At 37.1% G+C, this 15,577-nt stretch overlaps 1 protein-coding gene across 8 annotated transcripts in view; it reads left to right on the forward strand.

The window, feature by feature from the left end:
- The window catches only part of CXHXorf58 (chromosome X CXorf58 homolog), a 46,345-nt gene extending 31,028 nt beyond the window's left edge, over positions 1-15,317 (forward strand). For 4 of the 8 annotated variants that reach the window (XM_070257683.1, XM_070257695.1, XM_070257685.1 and 1 more), the window contains one exon: positions 14,811-15,164. In XM_070257683.1, coding sequence (XP_070113784.1) covers positions 14,811-15,022 — 212 coding nt within the window. In that variant the 3' untranslated portion in view covers positions 15,023-15,164. Of the gene's footprint in view, positions 1-12,111; positions 13,343-14,810 lie in introns of those variants that run through there. The other 4 variants (XM_070257688.1, XM_070257693.1, XM_070257686.1 and 1 more) reach the window with 4 other exon arrangements.
- Positions 15,318-15,577: the final 260 nt, after the last annotated feature.

Consider the following 15,577-nt stretch of genomic DNA (forward strand, 5'->3'; position numbering starts at 1 on the left):
GAGAGAAAAAATGGGGTCTCTGGTGTCTCTCTAGTCAAATCAAGGTCTGGTCAGTACTTGGTGATTTCAGAAGTGTCTTGCAGCTTTAAAATTATATGAGTTTTAGCACTGATTCTGCATAAACTATTCCAGAATATTGAAGAGAAGGGAATACTTCCAAACTCATTTTGAGGACAATATAATACCAAAATCAGACAAAAGCAGTACAAAAAAGGAAAACTACAGAACAATATCACTCATGAACACAGAAATCCGCCAAAAAAAATTTAGCAAATTGAATCTAGTAATATATAAAAAGAAGTATACACCATGACCAAGTGGAGTTTATTCCAGGATGTAAGGTTCCATATTCAAAAATCAATCAGTGTAATCCATCCTATAAACATGCTAAAGTAGAATAATCACTTGTTAGTATAATTGATGCAGAAAAAGCATTTAACAAAATTAAACACTAATTTATAATAAACACTCTGAGCAAATTAGGAATATAGGAGAACTCTCAACTTGATAAAGAGCATCTAAAAAAAACTGTATAGCTAACATCATGCTTAATGGTAGAAGATTGAATGCTTTCCCCCTAAGATCAAGAACAAGGCAAAGACATCCACCTCACCACTCCTATTCAACATAGTACTAGGAGTCCTAGCCAGTGTAATAAAGCAAGAAAAGGAAATAAGATGCATTCAGATCAGAAAGAAAGAATGAAAACTATCCCTATTTGCAGATGGTGTGATTGTCTACATAGAAAATCCCAAGGAATCTATAAAAAAGCTTGTAGAACTAATGAGTTCAGCAAGGTTTCAGAGTACAAAATAAACACACAAAAATCAACCTATTCCTATACACTAGCAATAAACATGTGGAAATCAAATTAAAAACAATGCCATTCAAAATCACTACCAAAATAAAAACCTAGGTAGGAATCTAAAAAAACCTGTAAAGGATCTGTATACTGAAAATTTTAAATGTTGATGAAAGAAATGAAAGATTTAAATAAATAGACATATTATGTTCATGAATTGGCAGACAGTATAGTAAAGATAGCAATTCTCTCCGAATTCATATACGAGTTTAACACAATTCCTATCAAAATTCCAGCAAGGTTTTTTTCTTGTATATATAGACAAGCTTATTCCAAAAGTTATAAGGAAAGGCAAAGGAACTAGAATAGCTAAAACAGTTTTGAAAAAGAGAATAAAGTGGGAATAATCACTCTACCTGATGTTGATATACTTTATAGCTACAGTAATAAAGACAGTGTGATATTGGTGGAAGAATAGACACATAGATCAATAGAATAGAATAGAACCCAGAAATAGACCAAAACAAATATGCAAAATTGTTTTTTTTTTAATTTTTCCTGAGGAAGATTCACCTTGAGCTAACATCTGTTGCCAATCTTCCTCTTTTTGTATGTGAGCTGCTGCCACAGCGTGGCCACTGACAGACGGGTGGTGTAGATCTGCACCCAGGAACCAAACCTGGGCCACCGAAGCGGAGCGTGTTGAACTTAACCACTAGGCAACCAGGGCTGGCCCTCAAATTGATGTTTGACACACATGCAAAAGCAGTTCAATGGAGGAAGAATAATCTTTTCAACAAATGGTGCTTGAATAATTGGACATCCATAAGCAAAAAAAAAAAAAAAATTAAGCCTCACCTAGTGTTTCTCATATTTGGAGCTTGCCTCATTCTGATTAATTTTTCATATGCCATGATTATTGCATCCAGTTATCTTTTCGGAAAGGGACATGACTCCTTAAATGTCTAAAAATGTTTACCTTTGCACATGAAGGATAGCTGGAACAGGGGCTGAATTACAGAGTCGCATTCCTTTTCTGGCAGAACTCCATTTTTTCTATCATTTGGTTCCAGACTTGAAGCTCCATGCTAGTTAAATTAATAATACTTAATAACATTTGGGGGGGGTGGGCTAGCCCTGTGGCCGAGTGGTTAAGTTCGCGTGCTCAGCTTCAGAGGCCCAGGGTTTCGCAGGTTCAGACCCTGGGCGCGGACACGGCTCCATTCATCAGGCCGTGTTGAGGTGGCATCTGACATGCCACAACTAGAAGGATCCACAACTGAAATATACAAATATGTACTGGGGAGATTTGGGGAGAAAAAGCAAAAAAAAAAAAAGATTGGCAACAGTTGTTAGCTCAGGTGCCAATCTTTAGAAAAATAATAATATTTTGGTCAGATTGTGACGAGAGATCAACAATGATAATGGACGAGGCAGTATGATAGAATTTTTTAATTTAAATTTTGTTTTCTTATCTTTCATTTCCTTCCTGACTTTACTAAAACATTTCACATTTTAGCCAAATGTTGAAGTGCATTGACTGAAGAAGTTTAATTCTGCAAGTAAAAAGATGGAAAATTTTCTAAGGAGAAAAATAACTTAACCTTTTAATTCCTGTTTATCTGCTTCTGGTAACCAGTAAGTGGTGGGTGCCTAGTCAAGCATGACTATGGTTATAATTTTCACATAGAAAATTGAGTCGGGGAAAAATATTCTCAATACACAATACATAGATTTTAATTTTAAAAATTTCAATTGCTTTGTTGAGGTATAGTTGATATACAGTAAATTGCATATATTGAAAGGACAATGTGATAAGTTTTGACATATGTATACACCCATAAAACCATCACCACAATCAAAATAGTGAATATATCCTCCATCATCCCTGTAAGTTTCCTTGTGCCACTTTAGTCCCTCCCTTCTGTCTTTCCTAGCCCCCATCTCCAAGCAACCACTGATCTACTTTCTGTCAGTATAAATTAGTTTGCATTTTCTAGAGTTCTATATAAATGGAATCAAATAGCATGTGTTCTTATTTCGTCTGGCTTCTTTTACTCAACATAATTATTTTGAGATTTGTCCATATTGTTGCATGTATCAGTAGTTCCTCTGAGTAGTATTCCATTGTTTGGATAGACCACGATTTGTATATCCATGTTGGGTAGTTCACCTGTTGATGGACATTTGAGTTGTATCCAGTTTTGGGCTATTACAAATAAAACTACTTTGAACATTTATGTATGGTCTTTGTGTGGACGTAGGCTTTCATTTCTCTTTATATCATCAGTCTTTTTAATTTTAGCCATTCTGATAGGAATGAATTGGTATCTCACTATGGTTTAATATGCATTTCCTTAAGGACTAATGATATTTAATATCTTTTCATGTGCTTATTTGCCCTTCATATATCTTCTTTGGTGAAGTGTCTGGTCAGATCTTTTGCCCATTGGGTTATTTGTTTTTTTATTGTTGGATATTGAGAGTTCTTATATACTCTGTATACAAGTTCCTTGTCAGACTTATTCTTTGCGGAGATTTTCTCCCAGTCTGTGGCTTGTCTGTTCATTCTAGCAGAAGTTTCTTTTGAATAGTAGTTCTTAATTTTGATGGAATCTAATTTATCAGTTTGTTTTTTAACGGATTATGCTTTTGTTATCCTATCTAAGAAATCTCACCTAACCCAAGGTCACAAAGATTTTCTCCTTTGTTTTCTTCTGGAAGTTTTACACTTCTAGGTTTTACATTTAGGTATATGATCCATTTTGAATTAATTTTGGTATATGGTGTGAGTTCTTTTCTTTGCATGTGGCTATCCAATTTTTCCAGTACCATTTGTTGAAAAGGCTATTCTTTCTCCACTGCATTGCTTTTGCACCCTTGTAAAAAATAAGTTGTCCATATATTTATGGATTTATTTCTGAACTCTCTATTCTGTTCCATTGATCTATTTGTCATTTTTTCAAAAAAGCCTGCTTGGACTTTGGGATTGCACTGAATCTGTAGATCAATGTGGGAGAGAATTTATATTTTAATATTGAGTCTTCCAACCTATGAACTAGGGATATCTCTCCACTTATTTAGGTCTTATTTAATTTCTTTTGCAATATTTTGTAGTTTTCAGTATACAGATCTTTCATGTCTTTTTGCAGGTTTATCCCCAAGTATTTCATATTTTTATGCTATTATAAATAAAGTTGTTTTTCAAAATTTCAATTTCCAACTGTTTATTATGAATAGTAGAAATAAAATTGATGTTTGTATATTTTTTTTGTATCCTACTATCTTGCTAAACTCACTTATTAGTTCTAGTAGCTTTTTTGTAGATTCCATCAGATTTTCTACATAGATGATCATGTGCCAGACAATTTTACTCCCTTTTACCAATCTGGATGTCTTTTTAAAAAGCAGCTTAATTGAGATATAATTCACATACCATACAATTCACCCATTTAAAGTGTACAATTTGATGGTTATTAGTATATTCACAGAGCTGTGCAACCATCACTGCAATTAATTCTAGAACATTTTTGTACTCCAAAAGGAAATCTCATACCCATTGGCAGTCACTCTCCATTTACCCCATACCACCATCCCCATCTCCAGCCCTAGGCAACCACCTGTCTACTTTATGTCTTTATAGATTTGCCTATTCTGTGTATTTCATATAAATGGAGTCATGCAATATGTGGCATTTTGTGTCTTTCTTTCACTTAGCATAATGTTTTCAAGGTTCATCATGTTGTAGCATGTATCAGTACTTCCTTCCTTTTTTTCCCCAATTTTTTTTATTATGGTAAAATACACATAAAATAAATTTACCATCTGAACCATTTTGATGGTTCAGTACAGTTCAGTGATATTAGATAGCATTCATAATGTGCCACCATTACCACATTCATCTCCAGAATTCTTTTAATCTTGTAAAACTGAAACTCTACACCCATTAAACAATAACTCTGCATTCCTCCCCTCCCTTTAACCCCTGGCAACCACCATTCTATTTTCTGTCTCTAAGATTTTGACTACTCAAAGCATTTCATATAAGTGGAATCATACAGTGTTTGTCTTTTTGTGACTGGCTTATTTCACTTAGCATAGTGTCCTCAAGGTTCATCTGTGTTGTAGCATATGTCAGAATAATACTTCATTTCTTTTATTGCTGAATAATATTGCATTGTATGAATATACCACATTTTATTTATACATTCATCAGTTGATGGACATTTGGATAGTTTTCACTTTTTGGCTGTTGTGAATAATGCTGCTATGAATATTTGTGTACAATCTTTACTCCCTACCTCTGGAAACCCCTGATCTCTATTCTGTCTTTATAGTTTTGCTTTTTTCCAAATATCATATAAATGGAATCACACAGTGTGTAGCTTTTTGAGCCTAGCTTCTTTCACGTACATAATGCATTTGAGGTCCTTCCATGTTGTTGCATGCATCAGTAGTTCGTTGCTGTATCGTGCTGAATATTATTCTATTTTATTGACCTACCACAGTTTGTTTATCCACTCACTAGTTGAAGGACATCTGGGTTGTATCCAGTTTTTAACAATTATTGATAAAGTTACTGTACACATTTGCATGCAGGGTTTTATATAAACATATGTCTTCATTTCTCTTGGGTAGATATCTAGGAGTGAGAATGCTGAGTGGTAGGGCCAGTTGTATTCGTTTCCTATTGCTGCTGTAACAAATTACCACAAACTTATTGGTTTAAAACAGCACAAATTCATTCTCTTACAGTTGTGGAGGTCAGAAGTCCACAATGAGTCTTCAGTGGCTAAAATCAAGTGTCAGTAGGGCTGATTCCTCCTGGAGGCTCTGAGGGGAGAATCCTTTTCCTTGCCTTTTTCAGCTTCTAGTGGCCACTTGTATTCCTTCTTCAAGTAGAATACAGGAGGATGGATGAAGCCCCCTTCTTCCATCTTCAAAGCTCATCACTCTAATCTCTGCCTCCATCATCACATCACCTTCTCCTCTTACTCTGACTCCTTGTGTCTCATAGGGAGCATCGTGATAACATCAGGCCTACCCAATTAATCCAGGATAATCTCATCCCAATATCCTTAACTTAATCATGTCTGCAATTTATTCCTTTTACCATATAAAGTAACTTTCACAAATTCCAAGGATTCGGATGTGGGCATGTTTGGGAGGCCATTATTCAGCCTATGTATGTTTAACTTTCTAAATGTATGTTCAACTTTATAAGAAACTACTAAACTGTTTTCCAAAGTGCCCATAACATTTTGTATTCCCACTAGCAACACATGAGAGTTCTACTTACCCCACATCCTTGCTTTGAAGTTGGTATTATCAGTCCTTTTAATCTTACCCATTCTAGAGGGAGTGGAGTGGTATTTTATTATGATTTTAATCTGCATTTCCCTAATGACTAATGATGTCGAGCAGCTTTTCATGTGCTTTTTGTCATCCATATATCTTCTTTAGTGAAGTGTCTGTTCAAATATTTTGACCATTTTTTATTTGGGTTGTTTGTGTTCTTATTACTGAGTTTAAGAGTTCATTATGTATTCTGCTTACAATTCCTTTATCAGATATGTGTTTTGCAAATATTTTTCTCAGACTATGGTTTGTCTTTTTCCTTTTCTTAACAGTGTTTTTCAAAGAGCAGAATTTGGGTGAAGTCCAACTTATCAATTTCTTGTGGATTGTCCTTTTAGTGTCAGAGATAAGAAATCTTTGTCTAAGCCAGTCACAAAGATTTTCTTCTAAAAGTTTGAAGTTTTACATCTAGGTCTACGACCTATGCTTAGCTCGTTTGTATACATGGCGTAAGGTATACAGTGAGGTAGGTTGGTTGTTTGTTTTGCATGTGAGTGGTTCCAGCAGCATTTGTTGAAAAGATCATCTTTCTAAAAATTGCCTTTGCACCTTTGTCAAAAATCAATTCACCATATATGTGGGGTTTATTTCTGGACTCTCTGTTCTATTCCATGGATCTATGGGTCTTTTTGCCAATACCACACTGTCTTGATTACTCTAGCTTTATATCACATCTTGAAATCAGGCACTGTGAATCCTCCAGCTTTGTTCTTTTTTTTCAAAACTGTTTTGTCTATTCTATTTCCTTTGCTTTACCATATAAATTTTAGAGTCAGCTTGACAGTTTCTACAAAAAGTCTTTCTGGGATTTTCTTTGGGATTGCATGGAATCAATCAATTTGGGGAGAATTAACATTTTATTATCTATTACTGCACAAAAAATTAGCTAAAAATTAAACAGTCTACAACATCAAATAGTTATTGTCTCACAGATTCTGTGCGTCGGTAATCTGGGTGCAGCTTAGCTGGTTGCCTCTGCCTCAAGGCCTTTTACAAGGTTGCAATCAAGTTATCAGCCAGGGCTGAGTTGAAGGCTCAACTTGGGGAGGTTCTGCTTCTAAACTCACTCATGAGGCAAGATTCAGTTCCTTGTGGGCTGTTGGCTGGAAACCTCCCTCCGTTCCTTGACCTGTGGGCCTCTCTATAGAGCAGCTCACAACATGACAGCTAGCTTTCCTCAGAGCAAGAGAGTGAGAGAGTGCTCAAGACAAAAGCCAGACTCTTTGCAATCTAATCTAGGAAGCAAGTGATTTTTGCCGTATTCTATTCATTAGAAGCGCATGACTAGGTGTAGCCCACACTCAAGAGGAGGGGGTTATGCGAGGGCGTGAATACCCAAAGGCAGGGATCATTGGGGGCCATCTTAATGGCTACCTACCACAGACATCTCAACAATGAGTCTTCCAATTTATGAAGACAGTATATCCTTATGTATGTAGGTCTTCTTTGATTTCTTTCATTGAAGTTTTGTAATGTTCAGCGTACAGATCTTGCACATATTTTTTAAGAATCATACCTAAGGATTTCATGTTTCTGGTGCTCTTGTAAATAGTACTATTTTAAATTTTCAGTTTCCAATTGTTTATTGCTAGTATACAGAAATGGAATAGGTTTTTGCATACTGACCTCATGTCCTAGGACCTTAATAAACCCACTTGTTGGTTCTAGTAGTTTTTTGGTAGACTTTTTGAGTTTTTCTACATGGACAGATTATCAATAGAAACAGTTTTATTTCTTCTTTTCCAATATGTATACCCTTTATTTCTTTTTCTTGCCTTTTTTCACTGGCTAGGACTTCCAGTACAATATTGAATATTGCTTACTATTCCTTCTTATGTCCCAGATGTTCCTCTTAGAATCATTTTTATCCTTCTTCGATATTTTCTTTAAAAGTTATTTTAATGATATTTGTTTATGTCTGAAAATATCTTTATTTCATCCTCATTCATAAAAGTTTATTTGCTAGGTATAAAATTCTAGGGTGACAGTTATTTTTCTTGCCATTTCAAAGATACTATTTCATTCTCTTCTGACTACCATTATTGGAAAGTCTGCTTGTCTTTGGTATTCTGCAGTTTTATTACTATGTGTTTACGTGTGGATTTATTTTAATTATCCTGCTTGGTTTCTGCATCTGAAGATCGATGTCTTTCATCATTTCTGAAACCTTATCTCTTTGTATATTTTCCTCTATTATTGTTCTTCTCTCCTTCTGGAATGCCACTTGGAACATATATTGAACTTTCTTCATTCTCTATTTCTCTTAACCTCTAATATTTTCTGTCATTCTTTTTGTCTTATATTGGTAAATTATTTAGATCTATCGTCTTCCCACTTTTTTTTTTGAGGAAGATTAGCCCTGAGCTAACATCTGCTGCCAATCCTCTTTTTGTTGAGGAAGACTGGCCCTGAGCTAACATCCATGCCCATCTTCCTCTACTTTATATGTGGGACACCTGCCACAGCATGGTTTGACAAGTGGTGCAGAGGTCCACACCTGGGATCTGAACCAGCAAACCCCAGGCCACTGAAGCAGAATGTGCAAACTTAACTGCTGCGCCACTGGGCCAGCCCCTAGATCTGTCTTCTAATTCTCTAATTTTCTCTTTAGTTTTATCTGCTGTTTATAACATCCTTTGAATCTCTTTTTAAAATTATTACTTTTTTATTGTATAAACACCTATTTGATTTTCTTTCAAATCTACCCTAGTCAGTTTTGATGGTCTCTGTGTCCTTTATTCTGTCAACCTTATCTTTAATTCTTTAGACACAATAAGCATCATTATTTTATATTGGGTTTCTGAATATCCCACTATACAGTAGTTTTTTGTATGTGTGCCTGATTCTGAAGTTTGATGTTTATGCTCACCCTCATGGATTTAGTGATTTATTTATTATTCTGAATTTGTAACTTTATGATAATTCTTTGAATTCTTTGTAAATGTATTCCTCCAAAGAAAATTTTTTATTTTCTTCTAATAGTTTCCTATGGGCACTACCAAGGACCACTTTGATCTCTATTTTTGGCATAGGGTTTATTTTGGGCCACAGAGATTCAGGTTTAGGTGTGGCCCACACCCATGTGCATTTGCTTGTGCTTGGCTGTTCCCATGGAATTTACTTCCCTCAGTTCCATCTGCAGGATGGGCTTTTTCCAGTTAAACTTCTTGAGACTGTTGCCCTTTGGCTCTCCTGCCTCTATGTAAGGCTCTCCATCCTGACCTCTCACACTGCTTGGGCTCTAGGATTTGTCTCCTGTCCCCTACAGCAATGGTTCATTAAAACCTGCCTCTAGGCCATCAGGAATTAGCAGATACCACCAGAGTAAATATTATCTCTAGCCCTTGTGGATTTTTGCTTTCCTATCATTTTTGCCAACCCCTGCCCCCAGAATTCCCTTACTTTCCCACACTACTCTACATATTAAGACTTCTTCTTTTGGTGTTTAATGTCTTCTGAATTAGAAGGAGTTGCTCTAAACATCTAGTCCAGCATATTGTTGGAAACCCAAGTCCTGCTATTAAAATGTTAGTGTTTTCCTTCACAGAAATTTTTTCTATGCAGATATATAATCTGTATAATAAGAGAACACCATGCATACTGCTTTATAACTTGTTGTGTCATTTAGCAATATATTTTGGACATCTTTTTATGTGAATACATGTGTCAGTGGTGCTGTCGGTGGGGTTCCCCAGGAAATAGACTCTGAGGTAGAGATTTCAGTGCAGGAAGTTTATTAGGGAGTACTCTTAAGATCAACACCATCGGGGAAGGGGATAAAGTAGGATTAGGCAGAAAGAGAAGTTAGGCAATGGTGCAGTAGTCACAAGGGCTCCAGTTCTGGATCTGGGAGGGCCCTGCAGAGTTGTCTCAAATTAAAGAAAGAAGGCTGCACCTTTATACTCCTGTGGAGTTTCATATGGGTTGCCTCCTGAGAAGTGGATGTGACATTGAGCAAGGCAGCTAACTTCAACTGAGTGCACTTCCTGGAGATAGCTGGCAGATGAAGACTGTGAACCTGTAGCCCTCTCAGTATCTGGGAGTCCTGATGGGATCTGGGGAAGCACATCACAGTATCCACCCACAGTTAGGGACACTTTGGGCTCCAAATAACAGAAAATCCAACCAACTCTTGCTTAACAAATAGTTAATTTTTCTCACTTAATGTAAGGTCTGAGGTAGATGATGGCATCAAGAACATTTTTCTCAGGGTTGGCCCGATGGCGCAGCAGTTAAGTGCGCACGTTCCGCTTTGGTGGCCCGGGATTTGCCAGTTCGGATCCAGGGTGCGGACATGGCACTGCTTGGCAAGCCATGTTGTGGTAGGCATCCCACATAGAAAGTAGAGGAAGATGGGCACAGATGTTAGCTCAGGGCCAGTCTTCCTCAACAAAAAGAGGAGGATTGGCAGCAGTTAGCTCAGGGCCAGGCTTCCTCAAAAAAAAAAAAAGAACATTTTTCTCTTTTATTAGCAAAGCAAAAAACTTTCTCAAACCCCCAGTAGACTTCTTACATTTCATTGACTGGAACTGGGTCATGTGGCCACTCCTAGGTGCAAGGGAAGCTGGGAAAGTGGGAACAGGATTGTCATGATTTTGTGCCTGGAGCAGTGAATGTTGCTGCCCTGAATTGTATCCAGGTTCTGTTACTATTGAAGAAGAGGGGAAAGAATTTTAGACATGCAACTAATAGAGCCTGCCACAAAGAGACCTCTACAAAATTATTATTTTTTAATTTAATTTTTATTGATTTAATGATAGGTTACAATCTTGTGAAATTTCAGTTGTAAATTATTGTTTGTCAGTCATGTTGTAAGTGCACCCTTTCACCCTTTGTGCCTGCCCCCCACCCCACCTTTCCCCTGGTAGGCACTAATCTGTTCTCTTTGTCTGCATTTTTAAATTCCTCATATGAGTGGAGTCATACAGAGATTGTCCTTCTCTATCTGGCTTATTTCACTTAACATAATTCCCTCAAGGTCCATCCATGTTGTTGCAAATAGGATGATTTTGTTCTTTTTTACAGCTGAGTAGTATTCCATTATGTATATATACCACATCTTCTTTATCCAATCATCTGTTGATGGGCACTTAGGTTGCTTCCACGTCTTGGCTATTGTAAATAATGCTGCAACGAACATTGGGGTGCATGGGACTTTTGCAATTGCTCACTTCAAGCTCTTTGGATAGATACCCAGTAGTGGGATAGCTGGATCGTATGGTAGTTCTATTTTTAATTTTTTGAGGAATCTCCATACTGTTTTCCATAGTGGCTGCACCAGTTTGCATTCCCACCAGCAGTGTATGAGGGTTCCTTTTTCTCCACAACCTCTCCAACATTTGTTACTATTTGTTTTAGTTATTTCTGTCATTCTAATGGGTGTAAGTTGATAGTGTAGTTTTGATTTACATTTCCCTGATGATCAGCGATGATGAACATCTTTTCATGTGTCTATTGGCCATCTGTATATCTTCTTTGGAAAAATGTCTGTTCATGTCTCCTGCCCGTTTTTTGATTGGGTTGTTTGATTTTTTGTTGTTGAGTTGTATGAGTTCTTTATATATTATGGATATTAAGCCTTTGTCAGATGTATGACTTGCAAATATTTTTTCCCAGTTAGTGGGTTGTTTTTTGTTTCAATCCTGTTTTCCTTTGCCTTGAAGAAGCTCTTTAGTCTGATGAAGTCCCATTTGTTTATTCTTTCTATTGTTTCCCTTGTCTGAGAAGACATGGTGTCCGAAAAGATCCTTTTAATACTGATGTCAAAGAGTGTACTGCCTACATTTTCTTCTAGAAGCGTATGGTTTCAGGTCTCACCTTTAGGTCTTTGACCATTTTGAGTTTATTTTGGTGAATGGTGAAAAAGAATGGTCAATTTTGATTCTTTTACATGTGGCTTTCCAGTTTTCCCAGCACCATTTGTTGAAAAGACTTTCTTTTCTCCATTGTAGGCCCTCAGCTCCTTTGTCGAAGATAAGCTGTCCATAGATGTGTGGTTTTATTTCTGGGCTTTCAATTCTGTTCCATTGATCTATGCACCTGTTTTTGTACCAGTATCATGCTGTTTTGATTACTGTAGCTTTATAGTATGTTTTGAAATCAGGGATTGTGATGCCTCCAGCTTTGTTCTTTTTTCTCAGGATTGCTTTAGCAATTTGGGGTCTTTTGTTGGATATGGATATACATTACTGAAACAGTCCCCATATTCCTGGATGTTTTGATTGTTTCCAACATTTTGCTATTATCCACTGCGCTGCAATAAACAACCTTGCTTGCTCATATCCTCAATTATTTCCTCAGGATGAAATGCCAAATATGTAATTTCTGGACTGAGAGAATGTGCCTTTTTAAATATTTTAATACAGATTACCCAGATGTACCTGAGAAAGGTTCTACAAATTTATGTCTCCAGGAGCAGTGAATGAAGAGGCCTAGCTTCCCTAGATCCTTACTGATATTAACATTCTAATTAATTTTCATCAGCCTTATATTCTAAAAAAAGTACCTTGTTTTAATTTGCATTTCTGATTACTTTGTATTCATCATAATTATTCATTTTTTGAATTGTGATCCAGAAATAGGGTTTGTATGGTTTCAGCGTTTTGGAAATCACTGAGATGTACTTCATGTTTTGCAGCTGTGCTGTAAAGGTTAGTCACAGCAGGTCTGCAATTAACCTGAGCTGTTTGGTTAAATTAAAGCTCTTGCTTGACACCGACTCCTGGTCAAAGGGTCAAAGCATGAAATGTTGATGTATAGTGTGTCTATGTAACCATGAGTCCAAAGAGTTTCTGGGCAGTTTGACCTAGCTTGTCAGCATTGTTTATTAATAACAATGAGATTGAAGAGTTGCACCTGGTCTTGGTGTGATACTCCCCCGCCCCCGCCCCAGGGTTCTGCTGGTTCTGCAGCAGGGCTATGCCTAGGTGACTAGCAAAATATAAACAACCTCAGCAAAGACTTCGTTTTGGTCTCACTGGTTCTGAAGTGTTCTGTGCACACATCAGTGGTTCCGGATCCATAAGACATCTGGCCTGGCCCTTACAGAAAGAGGACAATAGGAGCCTGCACCTGGCCTCTCCAGACCCCTGCTGTGAGTCATATGCTGTGATGTATATTCTTCCATGCTCTTGCTCTAGTGTGTCCTTTCTCTGTAATAAACTGTAGATTTGTAAGCTTTGTCATTTTGGGTCCTGTGTTCTTCAGCAATTGAACCCGGTTTAAGTGTCACTGTCAGTGCATCTATATTTTCAATTTTTCTAAGTGTTCTGTGGGCACTAGGAAAAAAGGTGTGTCTAGTATACATGCTTCTTTCCAGAAAGCTATTGAATAAGACTTATTAATTGTATTATTAAGTGAGTCTCTATCCTTCATATTTTGGTTTTATACATTTTGTTTTGTTTTGTTTTTTGTTTTTTGGTTTTTTTTTTTGGAGGAAGATTAGCCCTCAACTAACTACTGCCAGTCCTCCTCTTTTTGCTGAGGAAGCCTGGCTCTGAGCTAACATCCGTGCCCATCTTCCTCTAGTTTATACGTGGGACGCCTACCACAGCATGGCTGCCAAGCAGTGCCATGTCCGCACCCGAGATCCGAACCAGCGAACCCCGGGCCGCTGAGAAGCGGAACGTGCGAACTTAACCACTGCGCCACCGGGCCGGCCCCTGGTTTTATACATTTCAATGCCATTTCATTCATTTTTTTCCTCTCAAATTCTACTAATTTAACTATTTTGATCTTTGGTTTCCCTTAATTTGTGTCTGTTTTGCGTATTTTTCCCATTTTCTTACATTGATCTTTTTGTGCCATTGTGTAATTCTTTTAAATAACATAGAATTGATTTTTAAAAATACAGTCTGGGAAATTTTGTTTTTAAATATGGGAGCAGCCACAACTAGAAGGACCCACAACTAAAAAATACACAACTATCTACCAGGGGACTTTGGGAGAAAAAGGAAAAATAAAATCTTAAATATGGGAGCAGATTCCGTTTATATTTATCATTATAACCAATACATTTAGTTTATTATGTTTCATCTTTTTCTATGCTATCTTTTAATGTTTCTTTTAGAACTAGTATGTATGACCTTGAAGCACTCTTTGGATCTGGGGAAGGACACATCCAAGGTGTTTTGATAGCAATAAAGCTATCAGAGACTACAAGGTCATACCGAAAGGACTCAGGAGCCAACTTAAAGTTCCCACTAGCTAGAGTTGGGATAATTTAAACATCAGTAAAGATAATTATAGTGCATTAAAACACATCAAATAAGTTTGAATCTGTGAGTTTGTATTATAAAAAAAAAACCTTATTGTTTTCCTTGAGAGGAGTTTATGGCACGAGCTGTATTTGGAAGATTGCTAAATAAAATATTCAAGCAGAACAACAATAAAAAAACATTCTGTGGCCTACATTTCTTAAATTATCAGAAATTTTTTAATGAAATGGTAATCTTTTAGTTCCTCCTGATTGAGCAAAATTGAGTTCATTTTTACTTTCCTCTCCCTTCTCTTTTTAAATAAAATCTTAGATTTAGATACAGAGTAATCATTTAGACTTCTAAAAACTAACTTTGTGGTTTTCATATAATTTTCTCATTTTTGAACTCTGGTTGTGTTTTTGATCTCTTGTTATGGCATGTATTTTTGTTAGATTCTTTTCAAGAAGTAGGCATCGATGATATGCTTTTGCACTCTGGCCTTCTGGAAGAGCAGTTCGCAGCATGGACTCAGAAGATGGGATTGTCTAGGCACCATCCTGGCTCTTCTGTAAGTTACCTAACTTCTCTGGGCCTCAGTTTTCTCATCTGTAAAATGAAGATAAGAAGAATTCCTGTCTTACAGGGTTGTTCATGGAGTGCGTGAGTCAATATGTATAAAGCACTTAGAAATGTCACACAGTTTTGTGTTTAATATTTGTTCGCTATTATCATGAAAGACAATTTGGCAGAGTGTACGAATTTTTGGTTACAATCTTTTTCTCTAAAAAGTCTAGCTGTTGCTCCATTTTCTTCTGAAAGCGGATGCTGCAGAGAAGTCTGAAACCAAAGTCACTTTGTGGCCTTACAGCATAGTGGTGAAGAGCTCTGCTCTGACTGCCTTGGTTTATATCCTGGCTCTTCAACCTCGACTAGATGTGTGACCTTGACCTCTCTAATCCATGCTGTCTCATCATCTGTAAGGTGGGGCAACTCATAGACCTCCCTGTCCTGGACCCTTTGCATTTGTTGGCCAAACCATCCTTGCTCTCTTTTGTATGTTTACTTTTTCTCACGCCAACCTTTTAATTCTGGCGGGACTTCTAATCAGAGTACCGGCGGCCCCTGGCCAATTATCTTACTCCATCCTCTTGGCCACTGTGATGGATCCCAGGGCGAGCACAGGCACAAAAACAACTGGAGCCCTTCTGTGGCGAAACCA

The sequence above is a fragment of the Equus caballus genome, chromosome X, assembly GCF_041296265.1.
Source record: "Equus caballus isolate H_3958 breed thoroughbred chromosome X, TB-T2T, whole genome shotgun sequence".
Lineage (NCBI taxonomy): Eukaryota > Metazoa > Chordata > Mammalia > Perissodactyla > Equidae > Equus > Equus caballus.